The 18,100-nt window shown below is 42.6% G+C and overlaps 1 protein-coding gene and 1 long non-coding RNA gene across 17 annotated transcripts in view; one reads left to right on the top strand and one right to left on the bottom strand.

The window, feature by feature from the left end:
• The window catches only part of LOC145507316 (uncharacterized), a 32,530-nt gene extending 15,207 nt beyond the window's left edge, over positions 1 to 17,323 (top strand). Inside the window, exons 2-7 of one of the 2 annotated variants that reach the window (XR_014054773.1) lie at positions 1,093 to 1,195; positions 1,590 to 1,727; positions 3,080 to 3,170; positions 3,978 to 4,117; positions 6,248 to 6,427; positions 17,164 to 17,323. This is a non-coding gene — a long non-coding RNA (uncharacterized LOC145507316). Of the gene's footprint in view, positions 1 to 1,092; positions 1,196 to 1,589; positions 1,728 to 3,079; positions 3,171 to 3,977; positions 4,118 to 6,247; positions 6,428 to 8,900; positions 10,834 to 17,163 lie in introns of those variants that run through there. The other variant, XR_014054771.1, reaches the window with a different exon arrangement.
• Positions 1 to 18,100, bottom strand: part of SEC24D (SEC24 homolog D, COPII component) — a 120,265-nt gene that overhangs the window by 1,308 nt on the left and 100,857 nt on the right. For 10 of the 15 annotated variants that reach the window (XM_081493360.1, XM_081493395.1, XM_081493351.1 and 7 more), the window contains 8 exons: positions 17,833 to 18,003; positions 16,290 to 16,386; positions 16,014 to 16,159; positions 14,821 to 14,959; positions 13,962 to 14,080; positions 9,152 to 9,331; positions 7,054 to 7,245; positions 4,832 to 4,921 (listed from right to left, as the gene is read on the bottom strand). In XM_081493360.1, coding sequence (XP_081349486.1) covers positions 4,832 to 4,921; positions 7,054 to 7,245; positions 9,152 to 9,331; positions 13,962 to 14,080; positions 14,821 to 14,959; positions 16,014 to 16,159; positions 16,290 to 16,386; positions 17,833 to 18,003 — 1,134 coding nt within the window. The remainder of the gene's footprint in view (positions 1 to 4,831; positions 4,922 to 7,053; positions 7,246 to 9,151; positions 9,332 to 13,961; positions 14,081 to 14,820; positions 14,960 to 16,013; positions 16,160 to 16,289; positions 16,387 to 17,832; positions 18,004 to 18,100) is intronic. The other 5 variants (XM_081493451.1, XM_081493472.1, XM_081493438.1 and 2 more) reach the window with 1 other exon arrangement.

Here is an 18,100-nt window from a genome sequence, read left to right as displayed (position 1 = left end):
GGAGAGAAACAAGATAGGGAGCAGTTGGAAGCATCTAAGGTGGGAGACAGTCAAGACCTGAATGAAGCAGTGTAGCTACAAAGGAAACAGATGGAAAAGATAATGTTCTTAAACTACTGAAATTAATCTTAAAATATTCAAAATAACTTTTACACTGATTACATGTGGAAATGGTAATATTTTGGATAAGTTAATAAAACCTTATCAAAATTGTTTTTCATTTTAATTGTGGCTGCTACAAAGTATAGAATTAATGTGCAGCTTGCATTACTGGACAGTGCTGCTCTAGAGGGAGAGACCCATGGGGAGGAAGCCCAGAAAAAAGTAGTTTGTCATGAACACTCTCAGATCCTCTGTTGACCCACTTACTCAATTCTATTTCAAGAAGTTAAAGCAGACAATCAGAAGGGTCAGAATTTGATATCTGTTGAGCTGTGTGTGTAGTTAATGGAGACAGATGTGCAAAACATTGTCTCCATCTACCACCTGTATAATTAAGAAGAACCAGAAATTGTCTCTCACTTCCTTTTGCCTGGTGAAACCACCTAAAGTGCCTGCAGCTACCAGCTTCACACCCGCTCGGCAAGGAAGGCACGTTCCATATCGGCTGGGTGCAGCTACCGTTTTGAACCGGCTAATCCCACGTGGATACAGACACACGTTACGTCCTGGCTTGTCCATGTCAGGCCCTGGGAGCTGACACTGGAACAGCAATGTGCACAGTCACATTCCATCTGATGGGGGGAAATAAACTAGCACCTCCCATGGGAACATCGCCAAGGAGTTTAAAGTGTGCATCCTGGTGAGCCTGAAACCAAGGCAGTTTTCTTGAGAAATTTACACAAGTAAATTGTTTTCTGCACCTTCCCCAGGTGCTGCTAGGACTCTACTGTTGTCTGCTGTGGGCAGACAATGTGGGTCTGGCCTCAGTAAGACAGCTCAAGCTGAGACTGGGCAGGACAAAAGTACCATGAAGGGAAGGATTTGAGGCCCTAATTTCCTTAGAATTTAATTTTTCTATGGAAACTAATGGAAGTTCATACTGCTCATCTGGGGGTACTGCCATTCACATATTTTTTGGTTTAAATGTAGTGGTTGCTGTAGAACCTCCTCTGATGTATGCATCTGGCCATGATCTGAAGTAGGAAATAGAAGAGGGAATGAATTTCAACCTTGGAAAAAACTCATCTTTAAGGTAAAGGAATTAATTCCTGCTCTAGCATTTGAGTCTCTACAAAGTTGGATCACCCAGCACTTGGTGGAAAGTCTCAGGGAACTGCTTCTATAGAAGTGGTGGATATGGCGTCTTGAGGAGAAAATATATTGGGAGGGACTGGGAATCTGTGTTTTATTCCCCTCAGGGTTTCTACAGGGAGGGACGCAGCTCTGTGGATGGGGGTGGGGAGGGGAGAGAACAGTAAAATGGTCACTGCTGGTCTCCCCCCAGGTTCCTGTGTGCCCTCTCCGTGGAAAGACTGGTTAATCCAACTGGTCTAAATGGGATATTCTCTGGGCCATGTTACCAGTGGTCTTACAGAATTATTGTACTTCAGAATGCATTTTCATCTCTCACTTTGCCTGTTTCACAGGGAACAGATAAATGACGGCAGCGATCAGGATGGCTCAAAAGGAGTATGCTGAATGAGAAGAGAGTGCCTTGGATATAACTTAGGAGAACGCAACTTGTCCTAAGGGGCAGATGAATGAAGAGAAGCCAAAGGAAAAAGGTCAGTGCGAGTGGCAGGATACATTTAACAGGAGGCTTCCTGTGTACTGTCTTCAGTCTTGCATGAATTCTTTGTTCCTTAACAGCACCTGAATACAGGTGCCAGAGAGATGGCAAGCCAGCTTTCGGGGATAATAGAAATTCATGTATCTCATTCGTATGGAAATTCCATACAGTGAACAGCAGCCATTTACAACTCTCTTCCCTTCTGATATGTAAAGTAACTTTTACAACCCCCTCTCTTGAGAATGATTCTAGCCTCTGGCTTTCTGGATGACTTGTTAGATTTTTGATCCCTGTCTCTGCTAAAAAGGGGTATCTTGTAAGAGAGTATATATATGCCCACAATATGTTAAATAAACACCTTAGTTCCACCAGAACTCTGGTCCCCGTGTCTTTCTTCATTTCATCCCCCCCCCCCCCCCTTTCAGGCTGCTTCTGCGGAGCACAGGTGTCTGCCATGTCTACTTACTAGCCTGGGCTTTCAAGACCTCTTCGAGAGGGTGCCCTGAGCCTACATAGACGGTGCTAGCTCTTTGTCCTAGAGTTATATTGGCATACTGTGTAAACCAGGGAATATTAGCCTCTTTCCTTCCTTCTTTCACTTTCTTATCGGTCGACTCTGTACCCCCCAAGTTCTGGCCCATTTAAAGGGCCACAACAAGAAAGAATCAGGAGGGTATGATGTCTTGAAACCGGACAGAAGAGAAAAATTGAGAAAAGTAGTAGTACTCAAGCCTGTAAAGGGGTAGAGAATAAAATGTCTTTAGCAGTTTGGCAGTTCAGAGAAAACTGGAGATGGGAAGAAGGAAATTACAAGCAGTTATTAACATTTCCAGGAAGCATGTTGGTAAAATGCCTGCTATGTTTCTAGTGTTCAGTACAACAAATTTGTGGGATAAAAAGGAAAAGGAAGCAGCGTCTTGGAGAAGCAGCAGCTTCAAAGAAGGAAGATGTGAAAACAGCTTGTAAACTGGAAAGGAGCCAGTGGGGAGGGAGTATTCTGGGAAACAAGAGGAAGAAGGGATACTTTGGAGCCTGGAGAACCATGAGCAGGGCAGGACTAGAATTTCAGTAAAGCACTTGATTTAGGTAACCTGGGAACACACTGTGATAGAAATCTTTTTTTTTTTTTTATAATTCTCCCACAAATGTAAGAGTGTGCCGACAGTGAGGTCTAAGAGGACTGATTCTCTGAAAAACTAGCTAGCATAATCGAGAAGGTAGCAATGCCTTCTGGTTTGATTTTGCTATCCTTGACCCTTTTCTCCTCCTAGTCAATCTGGACTCTTTCAAAGCTATAAAGACTCTTTAAATGTGTTTTCATTTTCTTTGTGTGATCCATTTTCAAAGGTTGGAGAAAAAGATGGAAGACCAAGGGCACTGGACTAACCAGCCAGGACAGGCCTGTGTCTGTTGTGACCTAGCTATGCACCCTGACCAGGTGAGGGAACTCCTTTTCACATCTGCTAAGCACCAGTGGCAGCTGAGAGGCTGTGGGGTCCAGGCATCTCCTGGATTGCATTAGCTCTCACATTTCTGGGCTTTTAGATTTTCAAATTCTTTGAAACCCTGAAAATGTCAAGGACTTTACAAACAGAGATACATTTGCAAGTAGCACATAAAATCATTCAAGCTAAAATTAGTATTAATATTATATAATTTCTTATATTTTATTTACATATCATATTTGGAGTCTACCCCAGATATTTTAATAACCAAAGCTGACATGACCTTGATAAGCAGGTCATGGAGCAGGCGAGAGAAAGCAGAGGAGAGGAAAGGGTTTTCTTTTTTCCTGGAAGAAGGGGCTACTGAGCACAGGGGTGATCGCCACATTTAGTCTGGCCCTTTTTCTGCAATTTGGGGCCAGTTGTGGAGATGCAGCCACTGGGACAAAGGTGGGTCATCCTTGCTGTGCATTCTGAACACTAGTGGTGTCCAATCTGTGTGTCCTAAGACCCTAAGATTTCATCACATGTCTCCAGGTTGTTCAGAGTGTTGTGTGAAGAACATGTTTAGTTTGAGGCTTCTCTGCCATCTCTAGGTCCTGCCCAAAAGCTGAACCCAAGTAGTGATGTAAAAACAGTTCTGGAAAGGTTTTGTTTACCCAGATGGCCTAGAGATTATAAGCTCTTTATTCAACTTTCCTAAGTTTTACTAAAGTTGATGTTTGCATGCATGAATATCTGTCATGTTAAAGAACATTGATATAAACTGACATAATATTTATGTTTTTGGGGAACAACAGCCCCACAATACCCTGGTTCTTGTAGAGGCCAGCCTGCAGCTGAGTGTCCTGCACCTCTGCAGGAAGTAGTACAGTAATAGACCATGGTCATCTGTACATTCCAGGCGATTCTACTATTGAGCTTGAAAAGGAAGACAGGGGTGAGTACTTGGCATTTAGCAATAAGGCATAATTTTCCTGACTTAACAGACATTTTAAATTCTTTTACTCACACTCAAAAAAAGCTTGGAAGGACTAGGATAACAAAATTTTTCAGAGATAATAAATCAAAAGCTGTAAAAGTCAAATTTAACAAATGCTTTTATACTTCTATTTTAAGCATTGAAGGAAAAGTCATTTCAAAGACTTAATAATATCAATTGTTTCTAAGTTAATACTCAGTAAGATAACTCATAGTTAATGCATGGTGATAGTTATTTTTTTATGTGTGTAGTTGACAGGTTGGAGAAGGCAATGGCAACCCACTCCAGTACTCTCGCCTGGAAAATCCCATGGATGGAGGAGCCTGGTAGGCTGCAGTCCATAGGGTCGCTAAGAGTTGGACACGACTGAGCGGCTTCACTTTCACTTTTCACTTTCATGCATTGGAGAAGGAAATGGCAATCCACTCCAGTGTTCTTGCCTGGAGAATCCCAGGGACAGCAGAGCCTGGTGGGCTGCCGTCTATGGGGTCGCACAGAGTCGGACACGACTGAAGCGACTTAGCAGCAGCAGCAGCAGTTGACAGGTAGGTAGGTATACTCAGAGATTGTGAGTTTTCTATCAGAAATCATGTTATAAAAATATAGGACATGCATTTTCAAGTCTGTAAGGAAATCAAAACACTTGAAGAAAGAATAAAATCTCATTCTTACCTTCATTGAATATGGCCGCTTTTGTTGGATAATACCCATTATCATTCTGAGTGTTTGTGAGTATGGATTTCCCACCTCAGGCAATAATGTCTAAATTTAAGGAAAATAAAGTTTAAGTTTCAGTACAACTTATAACATTTAGATAGAAGCAGAATGAGATTATTAGAATGTTGAAGTTAAAAAACATCTTTCCATGCTGTTGGCTTAGTTCATTTACCTAAAAACCAAAAATGTGAAATAAAAATGCATTAAAAATGATTCATACTTATCAGCATAATTTGACACACAGTATATGATTTTTGCAAAGAAGGTCAACTCACCATGATTTTAATTCCTTTGCAAGATGGATATTTCAAGGCTGTGTTACAAGAGAAGGATGTAGTTCACTCCTTTAGTGGGTCAGCGGCAGGACCCTGAGGCATTACCCCATGTGGAAAATGCCATCCAAATACCAACTGTCCCAGCATTCAAACAAACCACCAAATGCTGACTTCTCAAAGGGAATGTGGCCTCTTAGATTTCCCTGAAATCTGGGTAATGGTATATAAAAGATAGCACCCACTGCATGTGGCCCCCGGGGGACATGAAAGAGCTGGACTTAGATTTCTTTCATTAAGACAGTAAATGTTAATGCTTACTTCTAAGCAAGGAGATACCAAGAGCTAAGACAACATCTGTGAGTTAGCCACTGGAAAAGCAAACTGGAACATTTTACCAAAAAGTCACACATTTCAGGAAAAGATCATAGCTAATATTTTTTACAGGAGTTGTTAAAAAAAAATGGCAAGAAATTCATTATTTATATTCACATTCCACACCCTCGATGTATTCTCTTGACATTTAAGACTATTTTTTAAATTTTCATTAAAGAAAAAAAAAACAAGTATACTTTATGTATATGTCTCAAAGTGCCAACTGCCTCTAAAAAGAAAGCAATATTTGGTTTCTTGTCTTACTTTTTGAAGAAGGTTGAGAAGAAATATGGTGACATAAGAACAAACCTAGCAATCTGTTGCTTTGTGGTGGACAGACTTTGGCTACTTCATCTGTATATTCAATAAATATGCATTAACATTTATTTTATATGTGAAATTTAAATTCAATATGTGAAAATTTAAATTAAATATTTAATATATGAAATAAGAGGAGGCTTCCTTAAATTTTATACATTCTTCACACTCATAGTTCTTTGCCCACTGAATTTTAATTTTTAAGAAATTGCATTTCTAATCATTCTTAATTTCAACCACATGCAAACATCTTACTATTTCTAAATCTTCATCTTAAAACTAACCTCTTAATGGATACATTTAACTTCTTTAAAAATATATTTTTACATTCATAATAGATATGCAGCTCTCTAAACTGACCACATATCTATTTAACCTGAAATTTTAATTGAAACTCCTCCTCCAGATGCTATGTATCTACCTTCATACCAGAAATTAAAGCCTTAAGCCATCTACCAAAACGTGAGTGAGGACTCAGGGAACAAATTCTCTGCTGCATTCTGCATCTGAATTCATAGGGAATCCAGTCAAGCAGAGGAAGACAACCATCACAGCAGTGGTGCTCACACGATGGTCTGCAAATAAGGTATGCAGTCAGTGTTGATTCTCAAAGGATACTAGGAAAACCAGCAATTATAGTTTAAGAACATCATTTGTGTTCATTCCACATCAAATCTAAAATATCTTTTGAAATAAATGAAACAGAAGGGTGCATAATTTGTTTTTGTGGGATGGTCATATCTGTAGCTAAATGTGTATGACAGATTCTACATCCTTGTGAATATGTAGTTTGGCACAAGGGATGAGCCCAGAGCCTAAGACCAAACTCACTTCCCACCTCTGCCACCTACTACTGAAAGAATTTGTGTCTAAGCCTCACTGGATATGTCTAGAAAATGTTGCTACTAGTGTCTGTCTCACCGATTTGTTACAAGAATTAAATAGTGTATTTAAAGCATTTGGAGCACAGTGATTAACAAATAGGAAATAGTCTGGTAGTGTTGGCAGTCTCTGTTAAAGTCATATAATTTGGTTGTTGGATAATACTTTATACAAACAACTTTATGCTATCTAATTGTTATTCATTAAAACATGAAATTCTCTTATATAGAAGTACAGACCTTATTGTTTTCTCTATAATACACGGTTGCACATGAACAAAAAGCGTTTAAGAATTTATTACTGCAAAACAAAGAAAAAAAATATACCTACCATATCTGTGTTGACATGTGCAAGAGATGGCACGTTAAATATTCCTTGAATCAGTTCTGGTGGGCTGCTTACTCCCAACCATAAGAACATGTTTAGACCATTGGCCAAGAGGAATATTCCTTCTTCTGAAAGACGGGTCTCAGAGCAGCGAATAGCAGCAGGTAATGTTGTACTCTTGACATCCAGGGTGTGCTGTGAGGCAAAGGCGGGTCTCAGAAGGGCCTCCTGCTCCCTCCCTTCCTCTCTTATCCTTTCTCCCTCCTCCCTCCCAGTTCACATTCAGTGAGTTCTTGCTCTGCGCCGGGCATTCTAGTCATTAGACAGTTATCCCTGCCTTGTATAGCTAGCCATGTTTTGCAGGAAAGAAAAGACAACAGATAATCTAAGTACATAGAAATTCAGATGGTGTTAAGTGCTGTGAACAAGTCAGTGGGATAGAGCACACTGGTGGTGGTGTTAGTTTTAAAGAGGAGAGTCCAGGAGGTTTGTTAAGGTAACGTCTGAGCCAGGGGGCCGTGGGCATTCCAAATGGGGGGGCATCGGGTGCAGAGGGCCTGAGGCACAGGACTGTCTCCGACGTTCAGGGCTCAGCGAGGAGCCCAGTGTGGCTGGAGTAGAGAGAGAGCAAGAAATAAGATGAGTCAGACAGAAAGGAGGGCGGGGCCCAGGGGGGAAGCAGGTCGGGTTCTCCTGAAACGGGAAATCCTGAAGTGTTCTGAGGAGAGGCGGGCCATGAACCGACAGTTATTTTAACAGCATTACTCTAACTTCTGTGCCAAAAAGTGACTGAAGGGCCAAAGGTGCCCCCAAGCAGGCTTGTTAGGAGAGACTGCTGTGGTCCACAGGAGAGGCGACTCTGCTGGAGTCCAGGTGGTGACAATGGGCGTGGGACCTCTGGATGTTGTTGGAAAGAAACGCTGACACATGTGCTGGCGGATGAGATGTGGTGGGTGGGGAAGAAGAGAGCCGAAGGGTGAGCATGGGACTTTGGTTCTGAGGAACGGGAAGGAGAGAGGGGGACAGAGGCAGGTGGGGAAGACTGCAGGAGAGGAGGCCCAGCAGGCCCGGGGGCGGTGCCCGGCACAGCCCACGGAGAGGGGCTCCGGGGGCTCCAGTGCCAATGCCGCGGAGCTCAGGGCGGTGCCTGGCACAGATGGTGGCCGCCTGCCTGACTCAGGTCGGACCCCCGCAGGGCTGTGCGCAAAGACAGGAGAAGCGTCCCAGGGTCTGTGCCCCGAGGCCCCGCACGGGAAAACAGGGTAAACCAGCAAAGACGGCAGCGGGAGAGGCCAGGGAAGCAGCAGAGAAACCGGGGGAGCAGGCGAAGAGGGCGCTCTAGAGGGAGAGGCAGGCAGATGCAGTGCGAGCAGCCCACTGGGGCCTCGGCAAGGCGGTTTCAGTGAGACCGTCATGTCCGTGTCCCCAAGGGTCCCAGTTTCCCTGGCAGAGTCCAGTTTTATCTGAAAATCAATTATTTGAACATAAGTTAACTCTTCCTAATTGCACTATTACTGAGAGCCTGGGCGTGAGTTTTGATCCAGGAGTCAGACACAAGCCATCGGCTGTCCCTGTCTGATCCCTCAGTTATAACCTGCTAGGTCTCGGGGCGGGGGGGGGGGGGGGGGGAGCCGCGGGGGGAAGGAGCCGAGGCAGAGAGCACACAAGGGCTGTCTTCAATAAAGAAGCAGAGTGCATTACCAGGTAAATTCCCTGAGGGCATTTGCACAAGACTCATCAGAGCCATTCTGATTATGGTGACTCTCAGACATTAATACATTGTCTAAAAACAAATATATGTGTGTTTATAAAAGTCCATACAGACACAGCAGTTGCCTTTCATGCCATAGATTTCTTCAACTGAAGCTTGGCTTCCTGAGCATTCAGTCTGCCTAATCCCGTCTGGGAATGAGGGCAGAGACGCGGTCACCCGACGGCTCCGTGAGCTAGAGCGCCTCACCGCTGCCCTCCACCAGCCCCGCCCCGAGCCCGGCTCAGGCCTGCGCTGCGCGTGACACTGAAGCTTCTGCTTAAGAAGAAAACATGCCTCTCTTCCAGACGTCTCTCGGAAATGCGCCACCATCACGCGCTCACTACTTACTATGGGCAGAAGCTGTGGGTAAAAGAAGAGCTGTGAGTCGGCCACGCCCATGGTCATGACCAGCTGCCTCTGGTAGGCCCGCTCGTCCGTGGAGACCTCAGGTCTGCCGAGCAGCACGTAGTTCTTCAACAGGCAGTTCATGTACACCGGCAGGACTTTCATGGAATCCGGTAAAATCAGCTGCAAGAGACAGACACCGGTTTCAGATGCTTGGTCTTTACTGAGAATCAAGACCCACTGCACTTTACCTGTAAAAGAGAAACAACATTTGCTTTTTAAAGTTGCAGGGAGGACGAAATGGTAACCCCCGTAAAGCAGCTAGAGCAGGGAAGGCAGCACAGAGTCGGTGTTCAGGACGGCGGGTGGTCGTCACGCCCTCTAGGGCCCTGGCAGCTGGGCACAGTGTCCGGTCAGCACAGCTCCCCGCGCACGTGGTCTCGGCTGTGCCTTCCCAGCGGTATGCCTCCAGAACGCCTCATCCTCTTTCCCTCCATTTCTCTTCTAAAATAGTAGCACCTCTACTTCATGATCCTGGGGTGGTTAGGAGGATTAAATTATTTCTAATCTGTGGAGCACTTATAGTAATGCCCACACACAGTATCATATACACGTTTATTAAATGAAATGTATAAATTATTTCTTAATCTGTATTACCAGTTTCTTTCTACCTCTTGAGTTCAAGAACAGCATTTTCAGCTACCCCTGAGATCTCTGTTCCTCTATGCTCTTCCTGCGGCTTGAACTCATACACAGACTCATCAGACACTGAAGGGGGGCTATGTCACAGGTTCTATCAAAGCATCAAGGCTTCTACAGAGGAGTGAGCCCTAGTCCACATGCAAGATGTCTGATGTGCACTGGGGATGATATGCATATAGACAGATAAACCATAATAAGGAAAATTATAATACTGTTCAATATATGCAGAAATTAAAACAGGAAATGTTTTGTGAATTTATTAGGTATGTCACTAAATGATAACAGGAAAAAATCAAACTCCTACAATTCCACAAACATGTTCTTATGTTTCCTGTTTTAGATACTAGAGCTACTAGATTAACCCTAATTTCATTTTTTCTTTACCTTCAATTAGAACACAAATTCTCTCCATTCCTTTATAATCCACCTTTATAACCTTTAAAACCCACCTGTACCTTCTTCCTCTCCACCCTCTCTTTGGCTCATGTGACCTCATTCTGACTTCATTCTAACTGCCTCCAAGTACATACCATAATATGATGCTACAAATAATAACACGATGAAACAATTATAGAAACACGAGTAAAAAAATTACAAATAATTTGTGTATGTGTTTAACCTTACCAACACAGTTTTACACACATGGCTAAGAATCAAGAGAGACTGTCAGTTCTTCCATTTACCAGTAGGTCAGTGAACAACAAAATATCCAAAAGAAAATATACAGGAGATAGATAATCTGAAAATATAAATATCTGGTCTATAAATTCATGATTTCTTTTTAGCTTTCTATTTTAATGATGAAAAAGAATATACACTTAACATAATACACATGGGAAAGAAGATTTCCCTTAGGGCTCTGTTATTAATAGGATTTATTCCTCAAATCCCTTTATCATCACTTCTCATGATCGCCTAAGTAAGGAATATGTAAGACACAACTTTCTAACTGGTTAAGGAAAATATATTTTAGAACAATTCTACTTTGCCGTTTGTTTTTCCTCTCAGCTTTTATCTCCTTTCAAAAAACCAAAGACAGATAAATGCATGTTTCCTCATATGAGGAAATGCTCTTCTTAGAATTTCTTCTCGAGCATATATTTTTTTTAAATTGAGAAATAATCAATGTTTAACATTATATTAGTTTCAGGTATATAACATAATAATTGATACTTGTATATATTGTGAAATGATCACAATTCTAGTTAACATCATCACCATACAAAGTTACAGAATTTTCCTGTGATGAGAACTTTTTAATATTTACTCTTCGCAACTGTCAAACATGCAATACAGTATCATTAACTCCAGGAGTTGTGATGGACAGGGAGGCCTGGCGTGCTGCAATTCATGGGGTCGCAAAGAGTCGGACACGACTGAGCGACTGAACTGAACTGAACTAGAGCAGCTATGCTGTACATCATATCTCCATTACTTACTTATTTTATAAGTAGAAGCCCCTTCACCCATTTTGCTCACCCTCCACACCTCCCAGCAACCACCAATCTCTTCTCAGTATCTGAGCTTGCTTTTTGTTTTTTAGATTCCGCATATAAGTGTGACTATATGGTATTTATTTTTCTTTGACTTCACTTATTTAGCATAAAGTATTTTTATTTGACAGCATTTGGTACTGGAATATGTTTTCAGCCAAGGAAAATTAGGATTAAAAAAAAAAATTACGATCCAAGGATAAAGGACACAAACCGTGGTCATTGGAGCCAAGTGGCCCCAGTGCTATTTCTGGGCTAATTACCAGTTAGGCATCTTACTTGTTATGGATTAAAAATGTTCTTAGATTCCCATAGAGAAGCATGTATGTACAGTTTTTAAATATTATCTTGCAATTCACTGGCTGTTTCTCATTAATCAGGTCATATTAAGACAGTTTAGAAATTTGTTGCCCTAAATACCACAAAGAGTTGAGCTTGGCCCGTGATGACACTTCCAGGACTAAAAAGTCTGATTAGAGGAGACTATAGAGGGCAGGAAGAATAGAACAGAGAATGAAAGTAAGAAGGAAATTTTGTGACGAAGAAAAATGGGAGTGAAAGAAAACAGATGGTCAGTGTCTTTGAGGTAGGGAAGAAAATGTGGTAACAGATCAGTACTTAAAACCTTTCCTTGCCTCCCTAATCCCCTCCAAAAATAGTGAAATTACTCTCAGGAAGAAAAGGTGTGAGTGAGGAGCGGGTGCAAATTCATATGAGTCCAGTTTGACTGAATTTGGAGAATTCATTCTAACTGCCTCCAAGTACATACCATAATATGATGCTACAAATAATAACACAATGAAACAATTGTAGAAACATGAGTAAAAAAATTACAAATAATTTGCGTGTGTGTTTAACCTTACCAACACAGTTTTACACACATGGCTAAGAATCAAGAGAGACTGTCAGTTCTTCCATTTACCAGTAGGTCAGTGAACAACAAAATATCCAAAAGAAAATATACAGGAGATAGATAATCTGAAAATATAAATATCTGGTCTATAAATTCATGATTTCTTTTTAGCTTTCTATTTTAATGATGAAAAAGAATATACACTTAACATAATACACGCGGGAAAGAAGGTTTTTTTGAATCCAATTGTTTTAGCAAATAAACTTCCTTAGAGCTCACTAACTGTACCTGTTCTTCAGCAAGTCCTCCTGACGTGTGAGACACTGCAGACACAGAGCAATGTTTCCAGAGCTCCACAACAGTGAGACTGGGGGGCGCAGTGGTCCTGGCTGGCCTGTACCCAGGAGCTCCTGGGGGGCTCTGTGTAGGATGCTCCCAAACGGGACTGACTGACGCTGAGTTTACTGAAGAGGCAAATCCTCTAACAAAGAGGGCTGACTCACACAGATCTAAGAGTTGCTTCTGTAATTATCAGCGGGAGATGAAAGAATGGATGGCTACTTTAATCCCTCTGGACAACAAAGGAATTTCTGAAAAAAGTCCAAACTAATAACGATCTTTTAATTTCCTTCATTACCCAGATTATGAATTTTGCCCCCAGATACATCTACTATTGTTGTTGCTGAAGGGTTGCTTTAGGTGGGGTTTCAGGTGTCACTGTGGACAAGAATTAACCAGAAAGTCTCCCACCTGTTGCTGTCTTCTTTGATCCACATTCTGTGTTCAGATATTCAATACACAACTATGAAAAATGGCATCTAGCTATGATGGGAAAGAATATAAAAAAGAGAACAGATGCAAAAATAAATATGGGCATGAGGGCCTACCTTTTTTTTTTGGGTCTTTTTATGAGATTTATTTAAAAGATCTAAAATTTCCAGTTATTAGCCAATTTTTTTCAAAAGTCTTCATACCTATTATTAATTTTTTGTTTTTTGGCTGTGAGCATGGGTGTCTTAGTTCCCCAACCAGGGATCAAACCTGTGCCCCCTGCAGTGAAAGCATGGAGTCCTAACCACTGGACTACCAGGGAATTCCCTATTATTAACTATTAAATGCAAAGAACTTTAGAATTTATAAATTGTATTTGTGTTTATAAAATATAGATAAGTCATTTCTGCCATTAGCTCGTGTCAACTTTGATTGTTAATATATCCAAAAAGTATTTAAGCTTCCCCATTTCACAATGTAATATTCATCTTTATATGCAAAGAAAACCGATTTATATTGACATTTCTTACACATAACATTCTTTTGTTTTACATAATGCAGTGACTGTCAGCACAATATGCACACACATTTTGAGGTTCATGCATGTTGTGAGGCCACTAAGTTTTTTAATGTTGGCTGTAAAAATACCATGGGCTTCCCTGGTTGCTCAGCTGGTAAAGAATCCACCTGCAATGCAGGAGACCTGGGTTCGATTCCCGGGTTGGGAGCATCCCCTAGAAAAGAGAACGGCTGCCCACTCCGGTATTTTTGCCTGGAGAATCCCATGGACAGAGGAGCCTGGCAAGCTACAGTCCATGGGGCTGCAGAGTCTGACATAACTAAGCGACTTTCACACATAAAAATACCATTGTCCCCCAAAGTGGTATCCTCAGTGTTCTTGGACTGCATCTCAGTGCCCAAACGACAGAAGCCTTCACCAGCAGAATGCTGAATGAGCAAGTCCCTGAGCATCTGAAGACAGCAGGTAACTTACCTGGCTGGCTGCAGAGGGACTAGCACAATTCTTCCGGTAACAGGCCAACATGTGGGCAGTCTGATTAACCAGAATTTCCCGAATGACCTTCAAGGGTTGGTGTAGAACTGCTTTAAAAGCTGTTTGCACAAAAGAATGAAAAGGGCATAAAAGGTTTAGCTCAGAAATGGATCCCTCCAAATAATAATAATAAAAGAACAAATTGCTATTATCTTCAGACCGCTCAGCCAGGAATAACAGCATTTTAAAATGTTAAAGTCATTAGATAAGGCTCTCCTCTTGACTAAGTATGATGGTTTAGCCAATGGAAAACAATAGCCTACCTATAACAAAAGGCAGGAAATCGGTCCAGATTCTTCCTCAGAATATTAGAAATAGGATTCTCACAGAGAAAAGCAAGACCAGTTCACCATCTGATGTTCTGAATGCCTATGGGATGGACTGCTCTTCTAAAGCTCAGTGTAAAATTTCAGCTGAGGTTTGGGGCAAGGAGGGGAGGAGCCAGAAAACTCCACCTTGGGCCCCTACCATTCCCTAATTATCTCAGTCAGGATAATCCAGTTCAGTCTCATGTGAGGGACCATATTCTTCCATTATCTCCATGTGCCAGAGGGCACAGTCACACACCATCATGAGTCTCAGCATCACCTTCCTGAATTTCAACTCTTGCCCTGGGAAGGACTGAGTGTTCTCCTTATTTGTCTAGAGTTAGAGATGCTGACTCTTATTCTTCATCCTCTGCTTTTACCTCCAAATTTACCCACCAGAAGGCTACACCATCCCAAGACCTGTTTAACCAACAAGGCTGCCTGAATCACTAGGCAAGGTACTCTGCACCCCAGGATTGGCAAAGAGTTACCTGACTTGGCGAAAAAGTTGATGAGGGCATCTGTCTCGCAGCTCTTATAGAGATCTGTCAACTGGGAGCTGCAGTTCAAGCCCAGGTTGTGAATCCGGAGTCGTCTTTGACCGCTGACGGTTGTGTAGAGCACGGCACACTGCAGAGGCAATGTTGAGGGCACGTGTTTCCTGGTTAGCACGTCCACCCAAGCTAGCCTGGTCTTAACTTACATGCGCAGAACAGTGTGCACAGCTCCAAGGCCTCTAAACCCTCCAGCAGGCTTTTCCTATTATTGCTAAAGACTAAACAACACCTAAGGGAGGAATGATGGCCAGTGATACACTGGGTTTCCAGGTAGCATTTCGCTGGTTTAAACTTAGGTTTTAATGGGGCTGTTCATATGAAAATACCTGTTTGCATTTCCACAACTAGGCTACACTTCCTAGCTTAGATTTTATTGCCAGGGATTCAGGTCCAGAAATAATACCTTCACGTTATCATAGTCCTACTCAAGGCTCACTTCACCCAAAAAGAAACAGCAAGCTCTGGTGATAGGTTTTATACTAATGATAAATGTGTACATTTTGTATACATTTGTATGCATTTTGTATACATGTATCATGTATATATACACATGTATATCAAAATGTATACATTTTGATAATGTGAACCAGTAACCATTTCCCCATGTCTGTGATTTTAAAGTACACATTAGTTACTAGAGTTCTTCCTCAATCTGATGTCAACCTCTCCCTTCTTTGAGGATGATACTGATGTCTGAAAACTGACCACTAGAATTTCTCCTGTTTTATGTCAAAGTCTCCATGGCATCTAGTTAATCTTACTTGCTACAAAGCCATGTCCTGTGGACACTTGCTTCTGCTATGATGACCCGTCTCAGCACGGTGTCTGGAGCATGGCAGGAGTGCAGCAAACCAGTGGGGCTGGGGACCGATGCCTGTCATCTGACCTCAAGCCTGCGGGGCTCTCGTGCAAAGACTCCACATACATCATTACTTCAGATAAACAGCACAGGAATCAGAGTATGCAGAATAAGCCACAGAGTGTTCTAATCTAGTCACTTCCACCTTTGGGGAAATGGACTGGACTTCTTCATGGAGAGACTGACACAGCTGATGGTCTTGGGAATCTCTCCAGTGATCACTGTCAGTAACAAACTAAGCAAAAGACAGGAGTCTGTTTTGAGTCACCTGAATCAAGGCTCCAGTGTCTTCACTGAGCTTGTCATCATGTTTGAACTCCACAGTCACGGCCTTGTCACAGTCGATGGCTGCCATCTCTACGTCGGTGGTGTTGTTCATATAAATGCCGCCAAAGAAGTCAGTGGCTCTGAAACCTGAGGATGAGGAAAAACGGAAATTTTGTTTCTCCTTATTTTACCGTCATTTTCTTTGTTGGCCTGTTGTTAGTTTCAAGAGGAAGTAATCATACATCAGAGACCTGAAAACAGTATAAATGAAAAGTACCTGTGCTGGTACGAACACGCATAATAGCATCAAATCCTATCTTCTTCTCAATATCATTTCTGAGGTCATTCAAAAATTGTTGGCTGTCCAAGTGCATCTAAAAAATAAAGTACGATCGTGTCCACCAGATGGCAGTAAAATACTGGAAATAATTCTTTTTTTAAAAAAAATCTTGATTAAAACTTAAGTTTATCCAGAAATGTTAGGGTTCTGAAAGCCCTTTGAATGTTATTTCCTTTGTAATCTTTGATCTTATCAAATCCCTTAGCTAGTTTACAATATAAGTACGTAGCTATGCAATTAAAAATAATTGGATTCATCAAAATAAAAATGATGAACATTTGTCACATTTGTTGGGGGAACACTCGTTCCCACTCCATGTTTCCATGTGGACGTGCACACATTAGAGGCGCCTCCTCACCCCTTCTCAGGTGAGGGCAGGTGATGTCTGAGTTTGGGACAAGGAACTGGGTGGGGAGAGCTCAGCCTCTTCTGTGTCCTCTGGGTGGGATGGTGGGGGGGGGCAGCCTGCAGGAGGCACACATTGCCTGGCCCTCAGTCCTGGAGCTCGCAAGGGCCAGGGGTCCACAGGAGACATATCTGCGCCCACCCTGTGCCTGGTGGTGTCCGTCTCATGGAGGAGAAAAGAGTAGCAAGTCCCACAGACCTGGGTCCCTTCCAGTGCTGACATTCTGATCATCTCTTGACTCTCAGTTCAGGCTTGGAAGAGAGGGGTACAATGAACTGACCCCTTCAAACCATAACAATTTAAAACAAACACATGGTCACTTTAAAAAGCAGTCTTAAATATATTGAATATAAAGTTTTATATAACATACAAACATTTTACAGGAAATATATTTCCCTCCAACAGGGAATGGAGAAGGCAATGGCACCCCACTCCAGTAGTCTTGCCTGGAGAATCCCATGGACGGGGGAGCCTGGTGGGCTGCCGTCTCGGGGGTCCCACAGAGTCGGACACTACTGAAGCAACTTAGCAGCAGCAGCAGCAGCCAACAGGGAAGCTTACATTGATGTTTAAACCTGAGGCTGAAAGAGCTCAATCTGTTGCCATACCTTAGGAAGCAGAAAAGCAATTTTTTTTTCTGTAATTTTTTTTAAAATTTCTTTTTGATTGGAGGATAATTGCTTTACAATATTGTGTTGGTTTCTACAGCATAGCAACATGAATCAGCCATAAGTATACTTATATCCCCTCCGTCCTAAGCCTCCACCCCACCCCCACGCCTCCTCTAGGTCATCACAGAGCCCCGGGCTGAGCTCCCTGTGCCATAGAGCAGGTCCCCACTGGCTGTGTTTTACACACAGTTGTGTGTATACGTCAGTGCTACTCTCCCATTTCGGCCTACCCCCTCCTTCCCAGGAAAGCCATTCTTAACCACCTGGCCATCCTTTTCCATCGGCTCTAGAGCACACATTTGTCGGTTGCCCACAAGGGGGCTCAGCTCTCTTAAGCTACCATCTAAGTTCCCAGAGGGAGCTGGCAGGAGGAAACCCAGGGGAACAGACTGCGGGCATTTACCTGGAAGCTGTTGTATTTGTAGAGCGTTCCCCCCGTGAGCTGAGGCACGAGCCCCAGGGAGGCCACGTCCACGTACTGACTGGGGAAGAGGAAGAGGGTCACGCAGCAGCCGTGAGCCACGCAGTCTTTGGCCAGGGAGTCGTAGACGTTGGTCTGAGGCTGGAAAAGTATCTGAAGAAATGGACGCGCAGAGGGGAAATGAGACCCACAAACGTGTCTGTTTGTAGTTTCTACTGCGCTCTCCGGGCTGAGGAAGCCAGCGTGGTGT

This window comes from Giraffa tippelskirchi, chromosome 1 (genome assembly GCF_054371585.1).
Source record: "Giraffa tippelskirchi isolate mGirTip1 chromosome 1, T2T-mGirTip1v1.2.pri, whole genome shotgun sequence".
Taxonomy (NCBI): Eukaryota; Metazoa; Chordata; class Mammalia; order Artiodactyla; family Giraffidae; genus Giraffa; species Giraffa tippelskirchi.
The sequence above is the reverse complement of the archived record's forward strand: the minus strand, read 5'-3'. Positions and strand labels throughout refer to the sequence as shown.